Source organism: Plecotus auritus (assembly GCF_963455305.1).
Source record: "Plecotus auritus genome assembly, chromosome: 3".
Classification (NCBI taxonomy): Eukaryota; Metazoa; Chordata; class Mammalia; order Chiroptera; family Vespertilionidae; genus Plecotus; species Plecotus auritus.
In genome coordinates, this window is record NC_137772.1 from 117,926,010 (window position 1) to 117,937,650 (window position 11,641).

Consider the following 11,641-nt stretch of genomic DNA (forward strand, 5'->3'; position numbering starts at 1 on the left):
ATCTTTTAAAACATAAAAAGCCCTCACTGTGGCACCCATTCTCTTCTCTAGGTTTTTTAAGAGTTTTATTTTGATTGTACCATGATTCAGGCAGGCCGATTTCTTCAGTCACAAGGTTCTTCAAGTCGCATCAGCTCAAGCTTCCAAAATGCCTCTGCTGCCATGCTCAGGCACAGAGATCCTTTCTCTAACTCCACATCCTGTCTAGGCCACAAACTCATGCTATCTATAATAAAAGTGTAATATGCTAATTAGTCCAGACGTTCTTCTGGATGAAACGGGGGCTGTGAGGGAAGCCCAGATCCCTAGTGCTTGCCAGCAGCCGGAGGGAGGCCTGGGTACAGGGTGCCAGAGGGAAGCCACTGCAGGCAGCTGGGGGAAGGCCTACTCTTGCATGAATTTCACACATCAGGCCTCTAGTTTAATGAATATAATCCTATGGTTTTCTTGTTCTGCCCCATTTGGCATTAAGCTCACTATCCACTACTCAACACAAACCCCAAATACTCAAACCCAGTTCCCATGCCTCCATTAATTTTCACACTCAGGTTGATTGCACATGTGTATTTAACAACAGTTTTACATAGAATGCTAAGAGCACTTCATATTTTACAGAAGGACTTGAAACATGGACTTTCTATTACTATTCATACCATAGCACAGCCAAACCTAACTCGTAAATAAATGGATTACAATTTGTTTAGAGTTTAAAGGCTTAATGGCAATAAAAAGAGCAGGAAAAAGTGTAAATTTGTTTTACATAACTGAATGAAAAATAAACTCAAGAAATAGTCAATAAAATTTAATATGGCCTCATGCGCCCTGAAGGAGGTGGTGCCCGATTTGGAGGGGTGATCGCTATGTCTAGATAATCTCCTATCTGAAACTTCTGGGACTGCAGGGTCATGGAATCATCAGTCCCCTTTCTCCCAGACATGGTGCTGCCAATCTCCTTCACCCTGCAGGAAGGAAACCAACTGTTAATGTTTCACAAATCATGCAGCTCCATACATACTACACAGTGAACATGGAACTGGATCTGCTCCATTATCTTACAGCATAATAAACCAGATATTAAGATAATACAAATCTAGGAGAAACCAAGATTGTGGCATAGGTAAACACCTAAACTGCTGCCTCGCACAACAATTTCAAAACTACAACTAAAAGACAAAACGGACATCATCCAAAACCACATGAAAGCTGGCTGAGTGGAAATTCTACAACTAGAAGGAAAGAGAAAAGCACACTGAGACTCAGAGGAGCTGCAGGAGGCAGAGGTACAGAGGCGCACGCACGGAGAGGGCTGGCAACTGAGTACGCAGCTGGCTTTCTCAATCGGGACGGAGACAAAAGCTCCCGACTCCTCCGAACTCTAGTTCTGGGCGAGACTCTGGGGACCCAGACTCATTCGGGGAGAAACTGGACTGTCAGGAAAGAGAAAAGCACAGAGACTCTGAGGAACTGTGGAAGGCAGAGGTAGGGCAGTGTGTGCAAGGAGAGGGCTGGCAACTGAGTATGCAGCTGGCTTTCTCAAGCGGGAGGGAGACAAAAGCTCCCGACTGCGCTAAACTCCAGTTCTGGGCAAGACTCTGGGGACCCAGACTCATTTGGGGAGAAACTGGACTATCTGGCAGCGGGCGAAACTTGAGGGCGGCTTTCTCTCAGAGGTGCTTGCAGCAATTACCGCGGGACACTGAGACCCAGGGGCCTCTTAGGACAGGGCTGACGGGACACCAATGCTGTCTGCTCTGCCCTGAGACTCCGCCCCATCCAAGCTGAGCACAGAGGCTTTTGCAAGTCTTGTCACATAATGGCGTCTCCAGCACAGAAGTTCTCCCAGTGTAGACACAGCTGATCCTCACAGCCAATTGGCCTGGAGGTCAATTCCTCCCAGTGATACCAACAACAGTCAAGGCTTAACTACAACAAGACTGTGCACACAGCCCACAAAGGGGTGCACCAAGAGTGTCCACCTCAGGTAACGGGAGGCTGAGCCACTGGGCCCTATAGGACACCTAGCACACAAAGCCACTTTATCAACTCGGGGAAGCAGCCAAAATGCGGAGACAAAGAAACAGGTCACAAATGAAAGAAATGGAGGGAAGCAAACGACTGGATATAGAGCTCAAAACCATGGTTATAAGGTTTTTCAATAATTTCCTAGAAAAGGCCAATAAATTTAGCGAGACCCTCGAAGATATGAAAAAGGACCAACTAGAAATTAAACATACACTGACTGAAATAAAAAATATTATACAGAGACCTAACAGCAGACTAGAGGAACGCACGAATCAAGTCAAAGATTTGAAATACAAAGAAGCAAAAAACACTCAACTGGAAAAGCAAAAAGAAAAAAGAATCCAAAAATTTGAAGATAGTGTAAGGAGCCTCTGGGACAACTTCAAGCATACCAACATCAGAATTATGGGGGTGCCAGAAGGAGAGAGAGAGCAAGATACTGAAAACCTATTTGAAGAAATGATGACAGAAAACTTCCCCCACCTGGTGAAAGAAATAGACTTACTAGTCCAGGAAGCGCACAGAACCCCAAACAAAAGGAATCCAAAGAGGACCACACCAAGACACATAATTAAAATGCCAAGAGCAAAAGACAAAGAGAGAATATTAAAAGCAGCGAGAGGAAAAGTTAGTTACCTACAAGGGAGCACCTATATGATTGTCAGCTGATTTCTCAACAGAAACTATGCAGGCCAGACAGGAGTGGCAAGAAATATTCAAAGTGATGAATAGCAAGAACCTACAACCAAGATTACTCTACCCAGCAAAGCTATCATTCAGAATTGAAGGTCAGATAAAGAGCTTCACAGATCAGAAAAAGCTAAAGGAGTCTATCACTGCCAAACCAGTATAATATGAAATGTTGAAAGGCATTCTTTAAGAAGAGGAAGAAGAAAAAGGTAAAGATAAAAATTATGAACTACAAATACATATCTATCAACAAGTGAATCTAAAAATCAAATGAATAAAAAATCTGGCGAACAGAATAAACTGGTGAATATAATAGAATCAGGGGCACAGAAAGCGAGTGGACTGACAATTCTTGGGGGGAAAGGGTTGGGGGGGGTCAGGAAGAGACTGGACAATAATCGTATACCTATGGATGAGGACAGTGGGGGGGATAAGGCAGAGGATGGGGTGGGAACTGGGTGGAGGGGAGCTATGGGGGGAAAAAGAGAAACAACTGTAATAATCTGAACAATAAAGACTTTAAAAAAATAAATTTACATCCCAGCTTTAAAAAAATGATAATACACATCTATATTCCTCCCACTAATGAGGTTCACTAAAGAGGTTACCCCCATCAGTTAAAATATATCAAAACGAAAAAGACATTATAGGAGCTAAAAATAAAGTTACCTACCGATAACCAGGTCTTTTAATATCGGTAAAAACAATTGCAAAGTTGAAGTGTGTGCCCTTCTTTCTAGCTTCTGGGTAGACTTCTTTTACTAAACTAGTCAGTTCTTTCAATGTTGCATCCATCCTGAATTTTTTAAAAAAGACATTATATTTCATTAATCAGCAATAATATAACAAGGATATAGACATACAAAGAGTTAATTGTGTCTGAATTGCGATTTATGTCAGAAATTGTCATGGTTTTATACTTCACTTAATTTTAAAACATGTAATACTATGTGCCCCCCAAATATTCCCCTTACCAGCCTCAATTCTTGAAATTTTGATGAATTAAAGTCAGACTGTTATTGCTAACAGAGACTTCAAAATTATATATGCTATCTTTTGTTGCTACATAACATCTTATTGGTCTAGTGACTTACCCCTTTAACGGTAATTAGTCCAAATTAATACAAACACTTAAAATAATTGTGTTTCAGTCTTTCCAGGACACAAACTTTCCCACATTTAGCATCTCTGGAATTAGAATGCACATTGGATTGAATGTGAAAGGAAAGCATTTTCATGAAGATGTGCTATGTTTTTCCTAAGAAGGCATCTTATGGTGAGTTTTACAATAGATGGAGCCCAGAAACAGATGAAACAGGAAAATTTTGACAAAGCACAGGCTCCTTTCACAATGTATATTCTTGCCCTGCACATATTTATCTGAAACGCAGAACTTATTGTCTTTTGAATTAATATGGCATAATCTGGAAATCTTTTAAAAGTTAAAAGATAAGCAACGGTAAGATAAACAGTAATAAATCAATATAAATTTTTATATTGTTTTCTTTCATGACAACTGGGAAAATGAAATGGATGACCTGGAACTTGGAACATTTGCCTAATAGAGCACTATAAAATGACTCATGGACAGCAGGCACTGATAAAGAATAAGAAATCTAGCCCTAGCTGGTTTGGCTCAGTGACAGAGCATCAGCCTGAGGACTGAAAGGTCCCGGGTTCGATTCTGGTCAAGGGCACATGCTTGGGTTGCAGGCCCGATCCCCAGTACAGGGCGTGCCAGAGACAGTTGATCAATGATTCTCATCATTGATGTTTCTTTCTCTCCCTCTCCCTTCCTCTCTGAAATCAATAAAATATATTTTTTTAAAAAAGAAATCTAAAATACATCAAGCAGGGAGTCAAATGCTCAATAGGTCACTTAGTTTTAACTTTGCACCTATTTACAAATCTCCACACTACATCATACTCAAATAAAACCATGGCTTTAACCACACAGATAGTGAAAACATCCAGGATGACTACATCACTGTCCACTCGCTACTGTGGCCGAATCTTTTGTATGCCCAGAACAGAACAAAACAGAATTCCCCACAAAACATGCCCTTCCTCTCATATTACCATCAAAACTACCATCACCCACTTAGTTGCCCAGGTCATAAACCTAAGCACTAATTCTTCAAATCTCTATTCTATTGTTTACCTCCTAAATACAGGTCAAATCTATTTTTCTCACCATTCCCACCATTACTGTTTTTATTTCAACCTTCCTTATTTAACTCTATATGTTGACTTCTATTCATCTCTGTCTCCGTTTTTGTTTGTTTGTTTTTAAGTTTTTCTTTTTGTATAAAACATATGTCAAGCAGGCAACACCTGTTTCCAACTTCGGGGAGGTGTCCCATTTTGTAGAGGGCAGCAAAGAGTGTAACAACATTCACCACCAGAAGCAGCAACCCAGGATATCACCCCACTCCATGGTTTGCAGGTTGCCAAGAAAAACATGAACAACACTTTATATCCACTAAAACAGCAGTCACCAACTGGGGTCCACGGACCACTGGTAGTATGTGAGGTTCGAAAGGTTGGCAACCGCTACACTAAAAGACAAGCAAGATCCGCTTCAATAAGTGATGTATGCGGGTCCCCGACTACCAGCAGGTCTCACCCTGCAGCCAATGCAGAGAGGTGGTCTGTATGCATGCCTCTTGTGTTGCAGGTGGAAGATCCTGGATACAGCAGTGGGGTTGGGTAGGTGCCATATGATGCTTAAGTAGAACAAAGAACACACATCAAATCCAGAACAGGAAAAGAGACTCCCAAAGAGATATGCCCAGCACGGGCTTGTGAAGGTTCTTTTATCTCTTTGCAAGGAAATGCTCTAGGCCCAAAGCCACTTTTCTGCAGCCTCAGCAAAGGGTGAAAAGCTGGGCAAGACTGCCTTTCCCAACTTGAAACATGTTATTTAAAAGGGGAAGGACGAAAAGGTGACTCTGTGGCACAATGGATAGTGCACTGGACTTCTAAGAGGGGAAGGATGCTTGGGTGGCATGGCTCAATCTATGAACCAGGAGTTCACGGTTCCATTCCCAGTCAGGACACATGCCTGGCTTGTGGGCTCAATCCCCAGTGTGGGGTGTGCAGGAGGTAGCTGATCAATGATTCTCTCTCATCATTGATGTTTATCTCTCTCCCTTCCTCTCTGAAATCAATAAAAAACAAACAAATAAATGGGAAAAGAAAGCCATATGCAAGAATGCAATATATGCCAAATCTCACCAGCCTGAAATAGCCAGATTAACATCTCTAATCATTTTTTTATACATACACACAATGCTATATTATATACTTGGTAATATTAAGTATTAATACTTGACTAATACAGGGCTTATCAGATATTATACGTATTTTTTAACAAATTAGGTATACTTTAACCTGAAATTAATAGAAGAAAAACTGAAGTCAAATGGAAGGAATTGTAAAACATCAGAGAAAGATTCTGTCTACTCTTCCTCTCATCTTGTACTTCTGCAGCTTATTTTTACTTTGTCAGAGTTCAAATTCTATTCTGCAACCCTAGTTATTTTAACTTTGTCCCCAGTGATCTCCAATATTGGCATGAAGTCTGAAGCCAAAGTGTTTTTTTTTGTCTTGGAGGTAACCCGATATTCTGATGCTGTTTATTGTAATCAATTACTCCCCGGTACACAATATACAGTGAGTGGCCAGATTATTATGATCTCTGAATGCATAATAATCTGGCCACTCAGTGTATATCCTATATAATAAAAGACTAATATGTAAATTGTCCCCTCGACCAGGAGTTTGACTAGCAGGCAGGCAGGCCAACCGCCCATGTCCCCTCCCCCTGGCCAGACCCCACATATATATATGTATATGTATATGTATATGTATATGTATATGTATATGTATACGTATATGTATATGTATACACACACACACACACACACACACTGAGTGGCCAGATTATTATGTGTTCAGAGATCATAATAATCTGGCTACTCAGTGTATATTTAAGTGTACCAGAAAGGATTCTGTCTTCTTTTCTAAAACATCTTCCATATTGTCATCTTGCTCATAATGAACTTGGGGAATTCTACTCACATCTTTTATAAGTTCTGACAGTGTGAGTCTTCCACAAGCTTCCTACCTGCTGAGGACTGTCTTCCCAGACCAATAGGTGGAGGAGTGCCAAGTGCTGCTTTCTAACCACTAGTCTAAAGCTTGAGTACAAAACAAAACAAAACAAAAAAGCAAGCATAGAAAAGGAGAAAAAAGACACAAAAAATAATAGCCCTGACAGGTTGCTCAATGGTTAGTGTCAATCCGCCCACCAAAGGGTCTCAAGTTCAATTCCCTGTCAAGGGCACATACCTGGTTTCCTAATTCAATCCCAGCACTGGTCAGGGCGAGTGCAGGAGGCACCAATTGCTGTGTCTCTCTCACATCGATGTTTCTCTCTCTCTCACATCGATGTCTCTGTCTCTCTCTCTCTCTAAAAATCCTTGGGGGAAAAATCCTTGGGTGAGGATTAACAAATAATAATTTTAAAACAACAAAATAAAGCTGAGTATAGGGGTGAAAAATGCAAGAGCCCCCTTGGGGCGGAAGTCTTCGCTGGTTAAGTGTGAGGGTCACAGTCAATCTAGCGAACTGAAGCTCCCAGTTATTCAATCAAACATTAATTCAGCCAATGGATACAGACACTAGAGGGATGAGGTCATGTGCTGGGGGGTGAGAGTGGCTGGGGAGAGGTCAATGGGGGGAAAATAATCTTGTAATAGCTATGCATGGGTGTGGGGTGGTACTTGAAATATCAGGGGGACCACTCTGTAAAGTATATGATTGTCTAACCACTATGTTGTACACCTGAAACTAATACAAAATAATATGGAATGTGAAAAAATAAAAACATCCCCCCCCCCAAATAAAAATAAATAAATAAAAATTACAAAAAAAAACACCCCACTAATTCAGGTGTTGTATAAGGTACAGACAGTCCCAGGGATACGGGATGTGATCACAAGGTTAAACAACCAATACTTTACAGTGTAGCTGTATTAAATGCATTTTCCACTTATATTTCCAACTATGATGGGTATGGATTTATTGGGACATTACAATAACCTCTTGGTAGGTCAAGGAGCATCTGTATTTTGTATATGGGATTAAAGTCTACCATCAGTTAGACTTTAAAGAGATTATTCCAGACAATATGAGCACACCTGATTCAATCAGTTAGTAGGGTCTTATGAGGCTTCAAACACAGCTTTCACTCATGTTTGAGAGTTCCAGCTTCCAGATAGCCTGCCCCACAGATTAGGATTCAGGCGCTCAGGCACTACAATTGTGTAAGTCGGGCATGTCAAGCTCAAAGGCTAACACAGGCCAAATAAACAAGGTTTAAGTTTATGTGGGCCACAAAAGAACAAAAGATTCAATTTTCATAGAAATGTAGGTTTATTTCGACTGAGAACATTTTAATAAAAGTTAATTTTTTCTTGAATATTAACTTACCAGACACTGAATAACTGCACAAATAAGCGTAACACAAATAAACCCATTTTTCTTGTTCTCCGAAAGTGAAATATTTCCTCTTGCACACACCAAACAAGTCAGTACAAGACTAATGATGTGGCAATTGGCTACTAAAATATTCGCTGCTACTATTAGTGGAGATAAATGGTGCGCTTAAGTTGTGTAAGGGAATTGAATGCAACACGATTATAGTAATCAGATATTAGCGAACGTTATAACAGGATATTGTAAAAATTAAGTTATGCCCTAGCCCAGTGGTTGGCAAACCTCGGCTCATGAGCCGCAGTTTGCCGCTCTGTTGACTAATGAGTTTGCCGACCGCTGGACTAGACTATATGTAACCATGTAGTTGGAAGCTGTGAGGATTAGGCAATTGTGGCATATTGTGTGCACAGAGGTAAAGGGTAGTATGTGACAGTGGTCGGCAAACTCATTAGTCAACAGAGCGGCAAACCATGGCTCATGAGCCGCGGTTTGCCAACCACTGCCCTAGCCAATTTGGCTCAGTGGAAAAAGCGTCAACCTGCGGACTGAAGGATTGGGGTTCAATTCTGGTCAAGGGCACATGCCCGGGTTGTGGGCTCGATCCCCAGCAGGGGGTGTGCAGGAGGCAGCTGATCAATGATTCTCTCATCATTGATGTTTCTATCTCTCCCTCTCCCTTCCTCTCTGAAATCAATAAAAATATAAATTTTTTAAAAATTAAGTTACAAAATTTTTATTGAAATGTTTCTTACATACCCTTATATTGGCTGGGCCACAAAAATATTCGTTGTAGGCCCCATGTGGCCCACGGGCCACGAGTTTGACATGCTTGGTTTGCAATAAATCTCTTAATATATAGCTTCTACTGATTCTGTTTTTCTTGCTGAACCTGAAACAGTGACCTATGTAATTCATTTCCAATAACCTGTTTGATGACCTCCCAAGTACAAGAGAGCACCTCTGTGGCATCTGGCTTGTTCCCCCAACTCCACAGAGTGCCTTAGGTTCCTCTTGATTTCCACTCCTTTTTCCCTGATTTGTCTCAGGGCTGCCTATATTACAGCTCTTCAGTCCACGTCTAGAAATTGAGAGTTCCCAAGCTTTGTTAACTAATCTCTCTCATTACTGCTTCTGGGTAGAGCTCTTTCAGAATGTCTTTAGGCACCATTTTGAGGCACAGGAGTTGTCTTTCCTTGTTTGGTTACATTTTATGGACAGTTTAGGACAGAATTTTTTTGTAAGCCTTTTTCTTGATTAGGAGTAGAGGGTCATTTTCACCCTTACATCTTATTTAGTATTCATCTGCTGTAGTAAACTCACTAGATTGTGCTTACTATACATCCTTTGAGCTTCCTTACTTACACCTTCTTTTCAAAAAAATATATATAGCTCTGGCAGATTTGGCTCAGTGAATGGAGCTTTGGCCTGTGGACTGAAAGGTCCTAGGTTCCATTCTGGTCAAGGGCACATATGGAAAGCGTGCAGGAGGCAGCCGATCAATGATTCTTCTCATCATTGATGTTTCTATCTCTCACTCCCTCTCCCCTTCCACTCTGAAATCAAAATACATTAAAACAACAACAAAAAAGAAGTTAAAGTGGCAAATGTTACCACAACACACAAAGTTTAAATAATCATCTTTTACTGTTATTAAAAAGCCATTATGATATCAAACCAAGGAATTCCACGTAGTCTGCAGTATGTGCCATGCCTAGCCAGACTCGAGGTACACAAGGTATATATACATTCAGGGCAGGTAACACATGGCAGCAGCTTTTCTATTCAGCATCAGATCAGCAATCACTTGGGTTTTGTTGATTATTTTTGGGTGCTACGGTAGCTAAGATTCAACATCAGGTCAAAGTGCTCTTTGAGGATAACAGACATCCCTGCACAGCACTGCTCCCATGAGCCTGTTATCTCAGCATCATTTACTCGACCAGGAGCCCCTTAAGGGCACCTACCACGTCTCAACAGTCTACAAACTATTTTCGTACCGAACAGCCACAATTCTTTTCAACGCAAAGGGTTCACAAACGCAAAGCGTTACGAGGCGGCCAAAATCCTCACTGAGTGAGCGCGGCGCCCGCAGGCCCAAGTGGAGTCGGCTTCCCCAGCCACGGGAATCCCCCTTCCCCCGTCCCCGTCCCCGTCCCCAGCCGTTTGCGCGCGCCGGCTCACCAGGTGTAGATCTGCAGCTCGCTGGACGGCACGTTCCCGCGTGAAAACTCATCCATGCGGTGGTGGCGCCCGTTGTTGGTGGTGAAGACGCGCAGCAGCAGCGGGCACGTCTGCGGGTAAGAGGAAAGGCAAGGGTTGAAGCAAGCCGGCCAGCGCGGGACCCTCTCTGGCCCCGCCAGCCCTCCGCCACCTCATCCCGACTCCTCACCTTCTCCCGGTCGATTGGCTTCTCCGGCTCCTTCTTAATTTCCTCCTGGGTGACGCGCGATTCCACCGCCATCTTCCTCCAGTGGTCCCCAAGAAACTAGCTCTGACCTCCGACCCCGGCAGCGAGCGTGCGAATGAAGCGTCTCGCGAGAAGCTTGAGGCTTTATGGCGAACTGGGTGGGGAGGGGCGGGGCGTTCCTGGGCTCCGGCGCCCAGCGTGTGCGAGCGCAAACCCGGGCGGCCCCGCCTGCGCGTTGCGGAGTCCTTGACAAAGCTGACCTTGGCGTCCTCCAAGAGATGATTCTGGGGAATGAACAAACTACTGGCTACATGAAACTACAACTATGTGAAGCAACAAGACTTCCACAAGCATAATGGTGGTGTAACAAGCCCAAGACAAAATAATATATACTGTTTGAATCTATTTTTATAACATTCAAAAGCAGGCACTACTATATTGCTCAGAATGTATTCCCAGGTGATAAAACGAAAAAAAAAAAACACAAAAAACGCAATGAAGTAATTACCACGTGATCACAGGGGCAAAGGAGGTGTTTCTGTAGTGTTGGCAACATTCTTTTTTTTTTTTTTGTAATCCTCCCCTGATGATATTTTTCCATTGATTTTAGAGAGAGTGGAAAAGGGAGGAAAAGACAGAAACATCGATGTGAGAGAAACACACCCATTGGTTGCCTCCTGCATGAGCCCTACCCGGGAGGAGCCTGCAACCAAGGTACATGCCCTTGACTGCAATCGATTGGGCCACACATCAATGTTCTATCCACTCAGCCAAACCGGCTAGAGCAACATTCTATTATTTGAACTAGGTGGGCTTACACAGTTGTTTGATTTTAAACTGTTCTTTAAACAGTGTTTATGTTTTACACACTCTTTTTTAAAAATATGTTTATTGATTTCAGAGAGAAAGTGAGAGGGAGAAAGATTAAGAAACATCAATGACAGAGAGAATCATTGATTGGCTGCCTCCTGCATGCCCCCTACTGGGAATCCAGCTGAAAACCTGGGCATGTGCCCTGAC

The 11,641-nt window shown here is 42.4% G+C and overlaps 2 protein-coding genes across 2 annotated transcripts in view; one reads left to right on the plus strand and one right to left on the minus strand.

Moving 5' to 3' along the window:
• Positions 1-3,974, plus strand: part of SKA3 (spindle and kinetochore associated complex subunit 3) — a gene marked incomplete at its 3' end in the record, with an annotated part of 32,348 nt that extends 28,374 nt beyond the window's left edge. The window contains exon 9 of the mRNA XM_080663095.1: positions 3,873-3,974. Coding sequence (XP_080519221.1) covers positions 3,873-3,974 — 102 coding nt within the window. The remainder of the gene's footprint in view (positions 1-3,872) is intronic.
• SAP18 (Sin3A associated protein 18) lies at positions 550-10,823 on the minus strand. Its single transcript, XM_080663096.1, has 4 exons — positions 10,604-10,823; positions 10,396-10,505; positions 3,386-3,508; positions 550-959 (listed from the first exon to the last, which is right to left on the minus strand). The coding sequence occupies exons 1-4, from the start codon at positions 10,673-10,675 to the stop codon at positions 803-805; spliced, it is 462 nt and encodes a 153-aa protein (XP_080519222.1). The 5' UTR covers positions 10,676-10,823; the 3' UTR covers positions 550-802.
• Between the last annotated feature and the right edge of the window lie 818 nt (positions 10,824-11,641).